General features: G+C 43.3%; 1 protein-coding gene across 5 annotated transcripts in view; it reads right to left on the minus strand.

The window, feature by feature from the left end:
* Positions 1-2,164: 2,164 nt before the first annotated feature.
* LOC127636774 (pro-neuregulin-1, membrane-bound isoform-like) overlaps positions 2,165-19,086 on the minus strand; it is a 64,297-nt gene continuing 47,375 nt past the window's right edge. For 3 of the 5 annotated variants that reach the window (XM_052117497.1, XM_052117498.1, XM_052117495.1), the window contains 5 exons: positions 14,176-14,278; positions 13,926-14,040; positions 13,073-13,203; positions 12,299-12,499; positions 2,165-5,452 (listed from right to left, as the gene is read on the minus strand). In XM_052117497.1, the coding sequence (XP_051973457.1) occupies positions 4,804-5,452; positions 12,299-12,499; positions 13,073-13,203; positions 13,926-14,040; positions 14,176-14,278 (1,199 nt within the window). In that variant the 3' untranslated portion in view covers positions 2,165-4,803. Of the gene's footprint in view, positions 5,453-12,298; positions 12,500-13,072; positions 13,204-13,925; positions 14,041-14,175; positions 14,279-17,347; positions 17,372-19,086 lie in introns of all 5 variants that reach the window. The other 2 variants (XM_052117496.1, XM_052117494.1) reach the window with 1 other exon arrangement.

Consider the following 19,086-nt stretch of genomic DNA (forward strand, 5'->3'; position numbering starts at 1 on the left):
AATCAGGGCCACAAGTCTGTGTGTTCCAGATTGCAAATGACCCTGACAGTGCTCCAGGAGATCAGCATTCCCCAGCGCTTCATGTTCAAGGCTGTTGAAACGGAATCCAGCTTCTTCTCCACTGCAACGCACAACAGCAAAACCAGTGGAAGACTTTACCGTCAACGACTTTCCAAACCTATTTAGCATTTTAGTGCATTTAGTTGTTGTTAGTTGTTCTTGTTTATCTTTTTGCATTCCTATGGCCACATTTTGGATGGACTTCAAAGACTCCTAATTATTAACCTTACAGTTCAATCATTACCCTTAAAGGTTTAAACACTGCCTTACTAAAATATAGGAAAAATGCATCACTTAATATACTCAGTGAACACATGATTTGTATTACACATACCCCAGCTGAGTCAATATTCAACTTTTGAACACTTTATAGACACCACTTAAAGATTCCAGTACAGTGCAGCAGGACAGACAGGCACCCCAGGAGCACTAGAATATCAGCAAACCCAGTTTGACAGCTTCCCAGAACAGTATCAGGCCTAGTTACACTATCACCAGGATTTGTTGGAACTCATTCATATTGGAGGATAGGTATGGCAAGCTACAGACCTGAGTCCTGACACCTTACATCCCTAAGTCATGGATCCAAAACGCCTCATTACTCTCCAGTATGACAGAAAGCTCTGGTCTTCACAGAAATGTATAGAACATATTGGAACAAAAGCCAAATATCACCACCGGCATTCTTGTGAAGAATGCCAGATGTTACGAGTGGATTACAACAATGGCATGCCTCCCACCAGCCTGACTCTGCGTCAGGAAACCAGTGTTCCAGAGAAGTAGATTATTTTGGTCCTTTTCTGGTGAAATGGCAGAGAAGCAATGAACTGAGCTAGGGTATAATCTTTAATTGCATGACTACTCATTGTGTTCACTTGAGGGTGCAGAGTAACATGGAAGCCTTCTTTCTGATGGCTCTCAGGTATGTTTGCTTATTATGAAACTTCTTTTAAAACTCTGGCTGATCAGTACACAAGTTTCTGAGTGGTGATAGAGAGCTGCAGAAAGCTTCTGTACAATGAGTCCAAATCTCCAATGGTAACAAGTTTTTAGGGAATGTGAAATCCATTTAGCAAAGGCGCACCAGAGTAGTTGTTCAGATACTCAAAGAAGACTTAAATAATAGGGTATTGCTGCCCTGGTTTGAATGATCATGACCTGGTAAGCACCAACTGCTGATAGGACAGCCAGACACACCCCTACCACAGACAGTTTAACGAGTATCAGAGATGCTAAGCTGGAGGTGATAGTGCCACTCACAAATATGACCAGATTAGTTTTGGAGCAGCTTCATGAAGAACCACCTGCCCACTCTACAGCCACAAAAGTACCAATTACACCAGTTACCATCAGCTCCCTATAGCCCTGTGGGAACAATTTACCTTTATTGACGTTGGCTGTGTTCATTCAGCAAATGTCCAAGTCAAGAATAAACACTATTTTTGAACTGTTGCTTGCCTCATCAAACTACTACCCTTTCCAGTTGATGACTGCAATAGGTAGGAACAAGTATATCGCTGCAGAACAGTAATGGGTGTTTTCCAATCTGTGAGCATTTTCAAACCATGGTGGCCATTTCTAAACTATCCAATGAAAGTAGGGAATCTCAATGGCTTGAAAATGCCCACTCATTGGGAAAAGCCCATTTTTGTTCTGCAGAGAGATCAGCGTTGGGACAGCCTCCATGCTGTGTTTATGCACTCAAGCAGCAGATCAGCATATAATATATATATATGCAATATATAATCTATACAATATATGTACTGTAGCATTGGTGTGAGGACACTGTGACCAAAAGATTCTTAACTCAAAAGTTGGACAGTTCAAAGAGTTTGTTCATCTTTTCATTTTAGTGACCCCCTTTGTCGATTTGTGTGTGGTTATAATGGCAAAGTGTTCTATGTGTGTTGTTGTCATTAAATAGCTGTTAAATCGTTATTTGGTATCACAAATTTATTTTCAATGAGTATTTAATCTTGTGAGATACTGTTTATTCAAACAAATATGCTTATAATTGCATGTATAATGGCATAAACCAATTCCATACCATTTCTTATGCATCATATTGGTTAATTCTATATGTTATCTGTTTAGCTTGCTCCTTGACTGCAGTTGAGCTTAATTATTAGAATTTAAACCCATCGAGTTATTATGCTTGATTATTCCATGTTTATAATTTGTGTTGAGTGACTTTTTCTTTAAGCACAGTTGTTCAAGATTGAGTTTTAATATTGTAGTTTATTGTGTGTATGGCCTAAAATAAGACATTTCTCCTTTTAGGCCACACAAACTCTTTCACCTACACCAAGAGACCCAAGGAAACAGAGGAAAAATTATTTCTGATTCTAGACCATTGGGTTCAAAAGTTATTAGCTAAAATAAGCACATAAATGTGAACGGTTGCAGGTGCTAGAATGTAGACCAACCCCAAAATTTGTATCAGTAATATTGAGACACACTCAAATCAATGTGCCAAATTATACCAACTTATGGGTGTAGACAAAATTATAAGAAAACTAACAGATACAGTAGGTGTCTACGAACAGTGCCAGTGGTCCTTGGTCCCTAATTATGTCACAGATAATTGCAGGATTTACAATTCAAAAGTCAGAGTTTAACTTCTTTAAAGTTCAACAGCATACACTGTGTTTGGAGAATAACATAAAAAAAAAGAAAAAAAAAAAGAGATGAAACAATGAAAAGCTATCAAACATATCGTCCAGACATTTTATAGAGCTTTTCACACAAGAGCAGGTGAAATAGACATTTGTTTTATGGATTGACTGTGTTCATGTCTTGATTGACATGTCTGACCATGCTTGTGTTTGTGTTGTGCAATGCATGCCTGCATTCATCCTCCTGTGCACATGCAGATATCAGAACAACATTATTATTCTTTTCATGGACAGTATCTTCTCCTTCATTGACAATGTGATTAGGCCAAAATCTTGGCTCACTTGGATCACTTTTACCATGATTGGAATATACAAGCAGTAAATAAATTGTCATAGCTGAAAACAAAAGTATGGCGTGAAGAGGGGACATCATGTTTAAAGCAGCCATCATCACATTATATCATTTCTAAAATCAAACAACTCTCACGGTGGTCAGAACATACTTACATAAAGGCTTGGGAAAAACACAAACATAATAAGGGGTGTTTTCAAGTGTCCCAGAAACCGTTCAGCTTCATTGTACAATCAGGTTCATGGATATTTGTCATGTTGAACATTTATTGTTTTTGAACAAGAGTTTTGAATAACACAGTCTAGGCCTAAATGGCAAAACAATGCAGAAATATCATGGAATGGTGAGAAAAAACAAAACATTATAAAATAAGGTTTGTGAATGTATCCAAATATTTCAAATATCTGTTATTTTCATTGCTATTAAAATATAGATTTATAGATGCTAGATTACATAAGGCCCAGCTAATAAATAAATAAATAACAAATAAATAAAAAAATAAATACAACCAAATGGGCCACATTTAATGAAAGATAAAGCTTGGGGACGGTCCTTCACACACTAGAGCGGTGAGCATCATGACCCCTAGGTTATACGTGTTGTTTGTGTAACCGGTTCTTCTGTTCAGCAAGCTGGATAGATTGTTAGAGACTTTTTTGTCAGCAAAATCTAGTGAATACATGATTTACTGTAGTAATCTTTTAAAGCAAACAGCACACGCACCCGTCACCTGACTCTCAAATATACCACTCTGAATGTAACATAATTCTGTACAATAGGTGATTTCTTCTTAAACTGATAACCCATATTCACATAAACATGACACAAAGAAACATTTTGAATATAATGTAACATTCTACATGGTTATGAAAAGACATAGTTAAAAAAAACATTTGGACAATAATTATTAGAGTAAAAGAAATATGAATAAAAAGCTGTTGCCATCTGCTGTATAACACAGAGTCAGTATCATAACTTGGTGCTAGAATGTTCCGTGATGCATTGCTTGAGAAGCCAATGAACATGATCGACAAAGTGAGCCATATATTCAGTCATCAAAAACAAATGGAAAAACGACAAAATACATGTAAATAATTCAAATGAGTCTCATAGAACTAATGTCCGATATACATTATATACTGTAAAACAACAACATGGTGAGATTATGTTTGTTTAACAGCAGATTTGATATGATTTGTGTCTTTTTTTTTTGCATTTTTTCTATTTCATTCTTCATTTATATAATTTTTGATGCATTCTATTTTTGATCTTGCAGTGTAAAAAGTCAAATAAACATCTGCAGGGTTATTTAGTACATACCATTTTTCAGTTGTAATGCAGCAGCCACACATATTTAGAAATGTAGGAGTTTTGATCAGTGAGAATAAAAACACTTTTTTTTTTTTACCACAGCTGTTTAAATCAGATATCAATTATTCCTACATGTAGTGCTGGTGGATTTATAATTTATTTTTCGTGAATATATGGCCCAGTGTCATAATGCAGTTTCTCTTTTTCCAAAACTGAAATGAAAAGGCACCATTGATTACATTTTTTCTGCCATTGAAATACTGTGACCCCAGCTACATGTGAATGGCACTTTTTCCATGACACAAACACATTTTGTACACGAATTTATAAAAGTCTTTGTTTCACTACATCACTAAAATAAAAGTTACATTTTACTTTTTGCAATAATTTCCCTCCAATACTTTATTTTCGAAAATAAAGGTTTAGTGGTCATTTTTTAGTGGTTAATTTTCTTCGATGCATCGCTCACACAGCTATAGGATCTTGGTTGACCATGACACCGCTCAGTCTACACTGTAGGTCATCGTGCGGTGACAGGTGCAGGGCAGGATTAGTTCTGTTGCCCTCCAACCCATCCAGAACCATGGAGCCGGCGGCCAGCGGGATCTGTAAGCCCAGAAACGGCGTGTCCTCACCGACTCGCTCGTCCTCCGTCTCGCTTTCAGAGCTGCTGCTCTCAGAGTTACTGATGCTGGTCGGCTCCATCGGGCCGCTCTGCTGAGTTCTGTTACTCTGGTGAGGGGGGCTGTGCGAGGGTGTGGACGAAGCGGCCGCCGCAGCTTTGCTTGTGTACTGCGGTAAACGCTTGTCCTCCTCGTCTCCTGTGATGTGCAGGGGGCTTGGTGGCGGGCTCAGCAGATCCAGACCATGGTTGTAGTGCGCAGAGTTGCGTAGAGGATGCGAATGTGGCTGGTTTTTGTCACGCAGGATCGGGGGTGTCCGAAACAGCAGGGGACGCTCTTCCTCTCCTGAGGGACTCATTGCCATGGACGGAACAGAGATCGCAATGCTGGAGAGAGGAGCCGAAATCTCGGAGGGAAGTGAGGATGGAGTCACGGTGGAGAGAATCCCCATGGGTGACAGACAGGTGGGTGTGGTCATGGCTGAGACGTACCTGGAGGAAGAAACACACACCTGGTTTATATATCATGACTAGTGCAGTACTATCCTTATCAGGGCTGGGGAAGCAATTTTAAAACTGTAGTAGTTAAAGTACAGTTAAGTAACCCTAAAAAGTAGTTTGTTAAACTACAATCTTGTAATAAATAGTAGCTAACTTCAATGGAAGCAAAGGTGACAATATTTTTGGGAACAAACTTTATTTTGGCTGGCAGCATCAGTGTTGGGGAAGTGTCACGAACCCCTTTCCTCTGCCCCATCTCCGCTTCCTCGAGCACGCACACATACACTCCGCGAGCGTGCTCGCTTCCCACTCCCTCGACCGCCCCCTTGAGCTCGTACGCTCTTTTTCCTCCCTCAGGCTTCCACGCCCGGTTTTGCTATTACGAGCTCTCGCTCGTAAACTATCTCCTCCCTCTGGCGCACTCGCCTCAATCAGCCTGAACATTATGACCACTTGCACTCACGCGCTTCCCATACCCACACATTAGTTTCACCTGCACTCGTCTCGTCACCTTCATTGTTCACACCTGCACCTTCCCCTATAAATACCCAGCACTTCCGTTTCACGGGTGTTGGTTATTGTATGTTTAGATTCCCGTGTTTTGACCCCCGCTAGTCTCGTCTAGTTTTGACCTCCCTACTTGTTACCTCTTAGCTTGCCAGCTCCTCTTGTTCCCCTGTCTTTTGCTCCCTCTAGTCCCCTCTTGCTACGTGTTTGTTTCATCCTGTTTACCCCGACATTGACCCTCGTTCCCTCGACTACTCTCCCGGATTTGCCCCTTTATATCTTTGAATCCCCGGCTTTTGACCTTACGCTCCCCCTTGACCATTCTTCACTGGACTTGCCCCTTTTTGTACTATTGCCTGCTTTATTGTTTTATAAAGCAGTTTTCACTCAACATTGTGACTGTCTCTTTTTGTGTGCGCATCACAGAATAACCAACCTCACCGTTGACAGTCACAATGCCCCGCGCTAAGGATTCGCGCAGCTCACTCGAGCGGAGAAGCACGTCACATTCGGCGCGAGGAGCTAAAGTGTGGAGAGAGGACCACGCGTTCACGGCCCGGGGGCAGCAGGTATGCACTATGTCTGATTTATGTCACCCTGTTTCACCTGTGTCTGCCCCCGAGTCCGTTTATGCATCCAGTGCATTTCTGAGCGCCGTGAGCTCTCCATCCCTGGAGAGGTTGTGCGGCTCTTTTGACGCTGACCAAGGGGTGTTTATGCGAGGAGGCGGTTGTGTGGCCCATGGCCCCGCCCTCGGCATTGTGGACCCAGCGGCCCAACTCGTGGGTTTGCGTCAGGGGAGCCAAACCGTGGAGGCTTATATTATGGATTTTTGTGTCCTGGCGTACCAGGTGAATTTTAATGAGGTGGCTCTGAAGACCATTTTCCAATGTGGACTGAATGAGCCAACCTCATCATTAATGCCTGGTGGTCGCTGCCCCCTTAACCTGGTTCAGTTTATTGACCTTGCCCTACTGTACTCTGGTTCCTCGTTCACTGTGGGGGAGGCAGACACTGAACCAGCGCTCCACACCACGGCCCCCGTCTCGAAGCCTACAACGGCCCCCGTCTCGAAGCCTACCACGGCCCCCGTCTCGAAGCCTTACACGGCCCCCGTCTTGAAGCCTTACACGGCCCTAGTCCCGAAGCCTGACACGGCCCCAATCCTGAGGCCTGTCACGGCCCCAGCCTCGAAGCCTGGCACGGCCAGCGAGTCAACGCCCATGCCCGCCACGGCCAGAGAGCCAGCGCCCATGCCCGCCACGGCCAAGGAGCCAGCGCCCATGCCTGCCACGGCCAACGAGCCAGCGCCCATGCCCGCCACGGCCAACGAGCCAGCGCCCATGCCCGCCACGGCCAACGAGCCAGCGCCCATGTCTGCCACGGTCAGCGAGCCAGCGCCTGTATCCTCGACCGCCCCAGAGCCAGCGCCTGTAGCCTCGACCGTCCCCATGGCCACATCCCCTGTTGGCCGAAGACGTCAGAGAAGGAAGAGGGCCCCTTCTCCCCAGTCTCTTCTTGTGCTCAAGACCGCAGAGGTTCCCCCAGAGTCTTCCACGGCTCTGCCGGGTTCTGCTCCGCCCCCAGAGTCTTCCACGGCTCTGCCGGGTTCTGCTCTGCCCCCAGAGTCTTCCACGGCTCTGCCGGGTTCTGCTCCGCCCTCAGAGTCTTCCACGGCTCTGCCGGGCTCTGCTCCGCCCTCAGAGTCTTCCACGGCTCTGCCGGGCTCTGCTCCGCCCTCAGAGTCTTCCACGACTCTGCCGGCCTCTGCTCGCCCCTCCGAGCCCTCCCGGGCTCCGCCTCTCGAGCCACCCAGGGCTCCTCCTCTCGAGCCTCCGAGGGCCCCTCCTCACGAGCCTCCTAGGGCTCCTCCTCACGAGCCTCCCAGAGCTCTACCCCTCAAGTCCCTCAGGGCTCCCCCTCCTTCCAAGCCTCTCACGGCTTCGCCTCTCGAGTCTCTCAGGGCTCCATCCCTCGAGCCTCTCACGGCTCCACCCCTCAAGCCTCTCACGGCTTCGCCTCTCGAGTCTTTCATGGCTCCACCCCTCAAGCCTCTCACGGCTTCGCCCCTCGAGTCTCTCAGGGCTCCATCCCTCGAGTCTTTCATGGCTCCACCCCTCAAGCCTCTCACGGCTTCGCCTCTCGAGTCTTTCAGGGCTCCACCCCTCGAGTCTTTCATGGCTCCACCCCTCAAGCCTCTCGCGGCTTCGCCTCTCGAGTCTTTCATGGCTCCACCCCTCAAGCCTCTCACGGCTTCGCCTCTCGAGTCTCTCAGGGCTCCTCCGCCTCTCAGGGCTCCGCCCCTCGAGTCTTTCATGCTCCACCCCTCAAGCCTCTCACGGCTTCGCCTCTTGAGTCTCTCAGGGCTCCTCCCCCTCTCAAGCCTCTCAGGGCTCCCCCTCTCGAGTCTTTCAGGGCTCCTCCCCCCCTCAAGCCTCTCAAGCCTTCCAGGGCTTGGCCACTAGAGGCTCCTACGGCTCCCCCTCCCGAGCCTCCTATGGCTCCCCCTCCAGAGCCTCCTACGGCTCCACCTCCCGAGCCCCTCACGGCTCTGCTCCCAAAGACTCCAGAGCTTCCTAGGGCTCCGCCTCTCGAGCCTTCCTCGGCTCCACCACCCGAGCCTCCTACGGCTCTGCTCCCTAAGACTCCAGAGCCTTCTAGAGATTCGCCTCCCGAGCCTCCTGCGGCTCCGCCTCCCGAGCCTCCTACGGCTCTGCTCCCTAAGACTCCAGAGCCTTCTAGAGATTCGCCTCCCGAGCCTCCTGCGGCTCCGCCTCCCAAGCCTCCTACGGCGCCACCTCCCCCGGCTCTGCCTCCAGAGCCTACCAGGGCTTCACTCCTGCAGCCTTCTACGGCGCCACCTCCCACGGCGTCACCTCCCTCGGCTCTGCCTCCAGAGCCTTCCAGGGCTTCACCTCTGGAGCCTCCTACGGAGCCACCTCCATGGGCTCCACTTCCTGAGCCTTCCAGGCCTTCGCCCCTAAAGCCCCCCTTGGCTCCACCTCCAGAGCCTTCCAGGCCTTCGCCCCTAAAGCCCCCCTTGGCTCCACCTCCAGAGCCTTCCAGGCCTTCGCCCCTAAAGCCTCCTTCGGCTCCACCTCCAGAGCCTTCCAGGCCTTGCCCCTAAAGCCTCCTCGGCTCCACCTCCAGAGCCTTCCAGGCCTCGCCCTAAAGCCTCCTTCGGCTCCACCTCCAGAGCCTTCCAGGCCTTTGCCCCTAAAGCCTCCTTCGGCTCCACCTCCAGAGCCTTCCAGGCCTTCGCCCCTAAAGCCTCCGTCGGCTCCACCTCCGGAGCCTTCCAGGACCCCACCTCCAGAGCCACCTACGGTGCCGCCTCAGACGGCTCTGCCTTTCACGGCTCAGCCCGGACTTCCTGACCCTCTACCTGTCCTTTGGCCTCTTCCCTGGCCTCCGGACCCTATTCCTGTCCGGTGGTCACCTTCCAGACCCCCGGACCCAGTCCCTGTCCTCCAGTCGCCTTCCAGACCTCCTGACCCAGTCTCTGCCCTAAGGCTGCCCCCTAGATCTCCCAACCACCCGCCTGTCCGCTATGTTCCCCTTGACCTTGCCTTGAACTGCCCATTTGACCCCCATGGACTGTTTCATTTCCCTTTGTACCTTCTACCCCCCTTGGACTGCCCTCATATTGTTTGTGTGTTTTGTGAGTTTTCTGTTCCCGCGAGCTTTCACGCTCGTTCTGCCCCCGCGAGCTCACACGCTCGTTCTGCCCCCGTGAGCTCACACGCTCGTTCTGCCCCCGCGAGCTCACACGCTCGTTCTGCCCCCCGCAAGCTCACACGCTCGTTCTGTTCCCTCGCGCTCCACGCAACCCAGCGTGGCCGTCAGGAGCGTCCTATTCAGAGGGGGGAGTACTGTCACGAACCCCTTTCCTCTGCCCCATCTCCACTTCCTCAAGCACGCACACATACACTCCGCGAGCGTGCTCGCTTCCCACTCCCTCGACCGCCCCCTTGAGCTCGTACGCTCTTTTTCCTCCCTCAGGCTTCCACGCCCGGTTTTGCTATTACGAGCTCTCGCTCGTAAACTATCTCCTCCCTCTGGCGCACTCACCTCAATCAGCCTGAACATTATGACCACTTGCACTCACGCGCTTCCCATCCCCACACATTAGTTTCACCTGCACTCGTCTCGTCACCTTCATTGTTCACACCTGCACCTTCCCCTATAAATACCCAGAACTTCCGTTTCACGGGTGTTGGTTATTGTATGTTTAGATTCCCGTGTTTTGACCCCCGCTAGTCTCATCTAGTTTTGCCCCCCGCTAGTCTCGTCTAGTTTTGACCTCCTTACTTGTTACCTCTTAGCTTGCCAGCTCCTCTTGTTCCCCTGTCTTTTGCTCCCTCTAGTCCCCTCTTGCTACGTGTTTGTTTCATCCTGTTTACCCCGACATTGACCCTTGTTCCCCTCGACTACTCTCCCGGATTTGCCCCCTTTATATCTTTGAATCCCCGGCTTTTGACCTTACGCTCCCCCTTGACCATTCTTCACTGGACTTGCCCCTTTTTGTACTATTGCCTGCTTTATTGTTTTATAAAGCAGTTTTCACTCAACATTGTGACTGTCTCTTTTTGTGTGCGCGTCACAGGAAGCTACAGTGAATATCTATCTTCCCAAGCTATAAGCTAATCATAACATAAAGTAGTTAAACTACAGTAAAGATAATCTTTTTTAAAGTAGTAGTTAGCTACACTACCGGCTTATAAAAAGTAGCTGACTACACTGAAGCTATTTACAGAAGAATTTTTTGGTAGTATTTTATTTTAAGGGACTCCTTAATGTAGAGTAATGCAACCTTAGCCATAAATTGAAATTTGACACATGTAGCAGCCAATAATGTAATAACTACCATTAATGTAATAGCTAGCAATGATGTAATAATTTTGTTATTTATTTTTTATTAACCCAGCCAATAATGTATGAACTTATTACATTATGGGCAAAAAGTTATTACATTGTTGGTTCAGAAATGTATTACATTATTGGTAAGCTTTACATTATTGACTTTTATTACATTAAGAACGGAAAATGTATTATGTTATTTGCATTTATTACATTAACGGTAGTTATTACATTATTGGCTGCTACACACACTATATACTCTTCTTTTCTTGTCAAAATGCATATCTTTTCTTTCTTACAAAAGAGAACAAAACAATATGTAACAATATATTGCTTTATTATTTTCCAAACAAGGCCTTCCATAGTATAAAGATAGAAATGTACTAAAATAGCACCAATTCAAGTAACATTAAATGTTTCCCAAAGTGGGAGTTTGAATAACTGAAAGAACTAGTCTCTCCATAGGTTGCATATTTATTGCAATGGACATCAATCCTCTTAAACTCTCATCTTCTGCAATATTAATCTGCTGGTAGACTGTGGCTACAGCAATCGTGAAGCTGCATTCACAACACCCCTTTGAACACAATGAAAAGCGCTTGCAAACAAACACGTCTCATTCTGTGTTTTAGTGATAGTTAAGACATGGCGGGCTTCTGTGGTAAATAAAATGCGCCTTACTTTGGCTGAAAAATACTTGAATTCTATCACTAGTCCCATCTGGGCTTGTTTTGTACATCAAATAGCATTAAGCGGTCCTTTCTACATCATTTTATCACTGCTAGGGAAGCACTGTCAGAGATTGTTGTATTTACTGAGATAATAACCTCAGCGGATCTATTTTAGGAGAGAGCGTAACAGTGAACTAGCGTTTTAAGACCATTCCACCTATAGAATGTCTATGGGGCCACCGAAACAAGCTATTTTATGCTAAGCTTGTAGGCCCAAACTTGGCAGAATGGCTCTGGCGATGTTGTGTGTGTGTTTGTGGTGTGTGCATCAGTGTAATGACTTTGGGAGGACACATTGCACAGGTTCCGCCCTTCACACCAGTGTTTATGCTTTTTAATGGTAAATGTGTTCATTGTGAATAAGAAAAATGTACATGTTAAACTTTTTTAATTAATCGCATGCGTTAACGCTTTAATTCTGTTGACAGTTTAGGAGAGTGTGTTTGATTGTTGCCTCAGTTTCTTGGCAAAACACAATTAGTTTAAACAGTGATGAAGCATTTGTTGCACTACACCACTGCTTGTTTCTGGGAAAGCTTCACTGTTTAGAGAAACAGCTGAGCTACTGTGACCTACTGAACAATGCACAAGTAGTTATTTTATTTAGTTACTCCCCCAAACTGATCATTACATCATTACATGACCTTACCTTCCACAATCAGTTGCTACAGTATGAGTGTGAGGTGTGATACTGTATTGGTGAAGAGATAGTACAGTAGTAGTAGTAGTAGAGCAGTACCTCTCGCTGTAGGGCGAGTCTTTGCAGGAACTCTGGGTTTCTCTGGGGCTCTTCAAGTAATCATGGAGCTGGTGGACACCTCCTGTAGCGTTCAGACGCCCTCTTTGACTGGGTGTCCCATGTTGACAATTCTCCAGTGATGACTTCACGAGGACTGCATGACTGTCAGAACCCATGCTTTCTGTTTGCTCGTTACTCCAGCTGTGAGAACCCAACAGAACCAAACATTATTTACACTACTATTTACTCTGTTTCTAATGCCTCAGTTCAGTTGAGCTGATTATGAAAAGATATTGCATGTAGTAAAATATTTTTCTTAATAGATTTACCTTGTAGTTAACTGCAAATAATGATATTATGTTTAACTAGAGAATGCATCTATTTTTACAGTAAAGTATTGTTCAAATTACAGTGAAAAACAATAATTGGTCATTCCCAGACGTTCCTGTGTGACTCATCACATGTATTTATGTGTATTGTATGTATGTATTGACAGCTGCAAGTTATTTTACAGTAAATGTTACAGTGTAATTCACCTGCAATTAAACATTTGTTTTCAAAAATGAAGTTTGACTCGTGGCTTCTATAGAATCATATATCATCACTTACTAAACTCAGAGCTTATGGTAGGTCTGTCTTGAGAAGTTTCTACATTATCACAATAAATCAAACTCACTGAGTAGAGTTTCCCTACTGTTGCACTCTGTTCTCATATCTGCTCATTTCAGTCCAGTAATGTAGTGTGTATGGTTTTGAGTTTTTGAGATACTGTACCATTGACTGTTGGAGCGAGTGACAGCGGCTGACAGATGTGTTGAAGTGAACTCGTTTGTGGACAGAGATGTTTCTGCTTCTTTGCCCATCACATGCACATGAGGATTGGTCACATTGTTCGGCATGTAATGCTGAAATACATGTTAATGTACAGTTGGACAGAGTCTTGTCTGTTTCATTTCATTAACATTGATTATTGAAAATAAAACGTCTTTGTTTACTTGTTATTTGACTGTTGACTTCAAACCCAAGATCATGTTCCCTGAAATGTTGTGTATATTGTCTAAGGACATGATGAACTACATATGTATTTAACAGCAAACTGTTGTTCAGCTATTGATTTACACAATACAACTATAACCCCTTTAAGGGCCTTTTAAAGTGTGTGGTAAAACACTCCCTTGCCACCTTAATACATTTTTTCTTTTAATGATCAACCTACCGTTATTCTTTATTTTCACACAAATGATGTTGCTCCATCAGTATTCCATAAAAGCAATCTTGATACACTTTGTGAACAGATAAGGTGTGCCTTTAGCACCGTTGTACCCTATCATTTCCAAACGTACAGGAACAGGGTTGAAACAATATCACAGCAAGGGTTCGGCTTACATTTAGTAACGATAAATAACTAATGACAGTACTTTGCAAGACTGTAACCACACATTTATGATTGTAAGAACCTGTCAATGAAAAAGTCATTTTGTGGACCACTAATCAGAATATTGATGCTGTCACTACCCTGCACTTTTATGATATATTGATATGAGAAAGGCCAGCAGTAACATTTCCAAATGACATTATATTTATGTAATGTTAAATCTGATAATCCCCATCATGTGATAATACTCACATTGACAAGCTGCAGATTTTCAGGGGGAGGGTGCGGATGTTGAGGGGCTTTGTCTGCAGCGCTTCGCTCTCGTAAACTCTGCCGCAAACGATCGTGCAGTTTTTTCCTCTGTTTTCTACATGGTTAAAAACACACATAGCTCTTAGACCGCAGTGGAGGAGTTTCAATCATTCATATTGCTCATTTTAGTTTTTCAGTAAAACTCCAGGAAACATTAGTACAAACTAAAACCAGTGAAAGTGTGAATTACTTTGTTTTGCAGTAAGCCACCACACACATGATGCCAACCACTAGAAGAGCGATGCAGATGCCTGTTATTGTCAAAACACGTTTCTGATAGAGCTCCTCTGCTTCTGGAAGAGATGACATTGCTTTTTACACTTCCAGAAAAAAAATAAACACACACAAGCACACATTAGCATCACATTCACATTCATACCCTTCTTACTCGATATTAAAGGGTTAGTAGACTGTCATTATTTACTCACACTTGTCATACCAAACCCATATGAATTCCTTTCTTTTATGGAACATATAATGTAAAATTTTCATGTAATGAAAGTGACTGGGGCTTTAAGCTCCAAAGTGGGGAATTAGGGGGAAGTAACCCCATAATCAAAACAAGCAAGTACAACCCCTCCATTATTTATCCCAATGGAAACATGGGTAAATGCTTCACGCAGCAACACCCCCAAAGTTCAAGCTAAATCTACACCTTTGGCTTTGAGTGATTAAACAGACCCAAAATTGAGTCACTGATTATTCACTGATAATCCTGTCCTCCAGTGAGCTGTTAATCGAACTGGTGAACTGCATCAGTCCAATTTGTAAATAGATCGTTCAGACTGGCTTTGTTAACTGGACCATTGCAAAGACTTAAAAGAATGATATATTTATGAATCAGACAATATTATTTCTCTCATGAACATGCGTAGGACAGTTAGGGCAGATATCAAGAGTTCTCAGTGAATAATGTCTTGAATCGGTTTGCTCTGTTCTTCACACAAATCTACTTGAATATCTTGCACGGGACATATTTTAGGATACTTTTACGCTACTTTTCTGTCCCTTTGAAGCTTGACAGTTCTCATCACTTTCATTATGGAACATTCACCTTTTGTGTTCCACAGAAGAAAGGTCATACGGGTTTGGAGCGGCTTAAGAGTATTTCTTAAGAGTTTTGGGTGAACTATTTAAACAGATCTCCAAATAAGAAAAGAACGCAGCACATATGCATGTTTCCAGTTATGCTGCAGATGTAATTCAAGGGATTTAAAGGACACACAGATGCATGTTGGGGGGGGTTAACTGTCAGTGAGAATCATCATGTCGTCACTTCCGATATGACACACAAGCCCCACAGGGCTCAGATCAACTAGATAATGTCTTAAATATGTATAATGTCTTATAATAACACTCAGTCATGCATTTCACTCATGTCAATACAAGGTTAAGATCACAACACTGACAGACTGCGTTTAATGAAGCCTTCAGCACGGGCCAGATGAATCTATATAAAAATGATTGAATGTTTTTTCATGAATATTTTTGTTAGTTTAATCTTCTATTTTCAAAGGCCAATCGATCTGTGGACGCTAAAGGCTTTAATAAATAGTCCTGAAATGGCAGCAGCGCTTCCTCACAGGCAAATTAAACTACCGAAAGAAATGGAAATGTGCAGAACAATCCTTAAGTATCTCTATACTGATCCTGATGTTGTATCGAGACGATTGATACATACAAATTTAAATGAAAGGTGTTTTACTAAACTAGAATATTTATTTTCCATGAAAACTATTGCATTCATAAGATTAATAGTGACAAAAGTTTCTATTTCTCTGTCCGCTCATCTTAACGTGCCAAAAATGCTGAAATACACAAGCAGTCAAAGACAGCGCTCACAGCGTTTGCTATAAATGTTTTTCAATTAAAATCTGTTAAAAGATTGAAAATCTGAAGTGTTTATAGATTTTTATAGAAAAAAATGTAAATTGATGTTATAGAGGACATTCTCATTGTAGAAGGCATTCGATTGGACAAACTTTGTATGTGGCTGAGTGCAAGATGATGTCATAAACATTTTCAGGATGTTTTCCCAAAGACTCTACATTTAAAATGTTTGTATAAAACATGTAACAATATGTTAATATTTGGTAAAAGCTCATTTACATTTTTTTTTTTATCTCACAGCTAATACATCAAATGTAATAGACTAAATGTGACGATTTTTGCAAAATGACCTATAGTGATTCATTACATGTATCGCAGCAGTTCTGAGGTGAAATGTCCACCATGTGGCACTAAAAGTGAGTTAAATACTCTCCCGAACAGATGGGGATTTTAAGGTTAATGCTCTATCCAGTTTTCCATCAACAAATCTGACCTCCCTACACTAAACCTAACTGACAGTGCCATAAAATAAATGAATGAGATGGAAAACATAACCACGACATTTTGTGGTGCTTCTGACACTTTCGACTCATGTGTCGCGTACTCTTCAGGAGTCCTTTGCATCACAAGTGCAAGCTTTATTGGTTAAAAAAATGTATTACCTTACAAGTCATGTGCTATAGTAAAAGTGTTTCGATGTCATAAGGAACAGGACGAAAAGTTAATGTTTTGAAACTGATAATTTGCAGTTTTACTCGTGATTAGTGTGAAAGTGAATAAAAGTCATGGTTATAGTGCCTCTAGTGTTCATTTCACCAAGATGTACAACAGGCCACATAAACACATTTTGTGAAAATATAGGAATAGTAGCATGATTCTATGAGACAAGGTTGCATTATTCGAATGTTTCTAATCAGAATTACAATTCTTTATCATTCCAGCCTGTGAGCAAACACTGTTACCATTTTATTTTGACCTTTGATCTTTTTTTGAGCACAAAACAAAACACACAACTCAACTGCTGTTACAATGTTTAAACATGGATAAATCACTGAGGAGAAGTAGACACATGAGAGAAAAGGATGAATAAACACAAAGAATACAGTGAGAAATGGCAACATCATGCTGAAGACAGAGGGACGCATGAATGGAGGGTAAAGCAAAGCTGAAGGGATCTGAACACAGCATAACTACTGCAGGACTATGTGTGTGTGTGTAAGATCTGCCTTGAATGGAAGATGTCTTTGTGAATAATTAACAACATCCTTCCTAGCAAAAAGGTTGATGCCGCCCGCACTTCACATGCTTTGGAGCAGACCAGAAACCGGCAGTACTTTCTGAAAAGCCAGCTCACGCTGAATGTCTTAATATCATATTCATGTAATAAATAATAGTGATTCAAACCATCTCCAATCATCTGTTATGGCTGTTTGATCCCTTCATGAGCAAAAGGAAACCGGCTGAATTGAAGGAAACAGGCGCAAGCTTCTAGACCTACAAATCTGCAAACTAGGAGGAAAGACGATTCATACCCATAAATTCAATCCCAAGATGTTCTGCAGAGGCAGACAAGGTGATGAACGGAAAGAAAAGAAACAAAAACAGTTGGTTGGAGATTGGAGCGGTGATGTCACTCTGACTGACAAATACACAGGACAACTCCACCTCAAAAAAACTGCATGTATAATTAGGATACATTACAGATTTATACTGTACCTACCCCCAGTGAACTCTATTCTGTTTGCCTTTAACCCCACCATCACGATGCATAATTTAATGCTTTCAAAAATGTCACATTTCAATAAGCATTAGAGATATACATGTATGGATGGTTTATCACACGTATATAGTGATGTGTATCTCTATATACAGACACTTATGGTTGGCCGATGTTGATTATCATTATGATACAAGAACATGCACATGCAAACGCCCCTGTGCTCGCATCATTATACAGACTGACCCTCAACCTTTCACAACAAACAAAGTCAGATGTTATTCTGATAACACCAACACATGTTTTAGATAAACATGCTGTTAAAGACATGCAGATCTCACTCAACGTAACTAAGAAAACCTGCTGTTGCTTGTTGGACTGATAACTGAGCCAGTTCAAGTGTAAAGGGAATGACATTAAGCACAACACTGTTTTCAATAACTATCATTCCTTTCAAAGCAAAGGCATAAGAGGCAGTGATATATCTCTATTCCTCTAGTGAGAAATGATAATTGGTTAACAAAAACATCTCGAAATAGAACAAAAAATATACAAAATGCACATATCAGTTTCCAAGGGTCAATCCACAAAATCACTTCCTTTTGTGTCCCTCATTAACATAAACAATTACAAAAACAGTGCATACAATGACTTCAACTTTTAAGGCAATTATCTCAACACATCAGCAAAGATGAACTAACTTTCGTTCATGTAAATGAACTAGTTCACTTAAATAATTCACTGATTCACTTGAGGCCTTAAAGGGACTTTGCTTTCTTTCTTTTTTAAATGAAATATTTCACGTATTGGGGATGTTTATGACTATATTTCAATTTAGCTACATAAAATAGGGTGTTTATATTTAAAATATAATAAAAATATATTTCTATTTAGCATAAATGTATTTCTATCGGGAAGACACGCAGGCTTGAGTGAAGTTTGAGATGCCATTTATTTGATAGATGTAAAACGGGAGGTGATGTCTCTCTCTTTGGCGTAGGCCCCGTCCGGCAGTCCGAGGGAGTTGTACCCGGAACCGTCATGTCCTGCCGGAGATAGGAGGCAGGAGCGAGGAGTCTTCCCCCTGCGGGACAGGGCTCAACTGGTGGTGGTGGGGAGGTGGAGGTTGCCGTGTTAGCACACCGAAACAGCAATGTGATAGATTGTGAGCGGACTTATAAAGCATTGGCTTACGTGCAATTGGCTAGGAGTTACCCAGCTAATGATGTGATGATGTACACCTGCTGGTCTTCCCGCTAGAACTACGCTCCACTTCCATATATTTATAGGGTTCCTGTAGCTCAACTGGTATAGCATGGTAGAGTATGACGCTAGGAATGCCAAGGTCATGGGTTCCATGGGAACACACAAATGCTCTGGATAAAAGTGTCTGTCAAAATGCATAAATGTAAATATATTCAATTAATTTCATCGTTTAATGTCACCCTAATTAAACATAATCTAATTGTCATATATTTAAATATATATATATTTAAATAGCTTCAATCAGTCCCGACAGGATTTTGCAATCCTGGTCACAAGAATTTATGCATT

The sequence above is a fragment of the Xyrauchen texanus genome, chromosome 44, assembly GCF_025860055.1.
Source record: "Xyrauchen texanus isolate HMW12.3.18 chromosome 44, RBS_HiC_50CHRs, whole genome shotgun sequence".
Lineage (NCBI taxonomy): Eukaryota > Metazoa > Chordata > Actinopteri > Cypriniformes > Catostomidae > Xyrauchen > Xyrauchen texanus.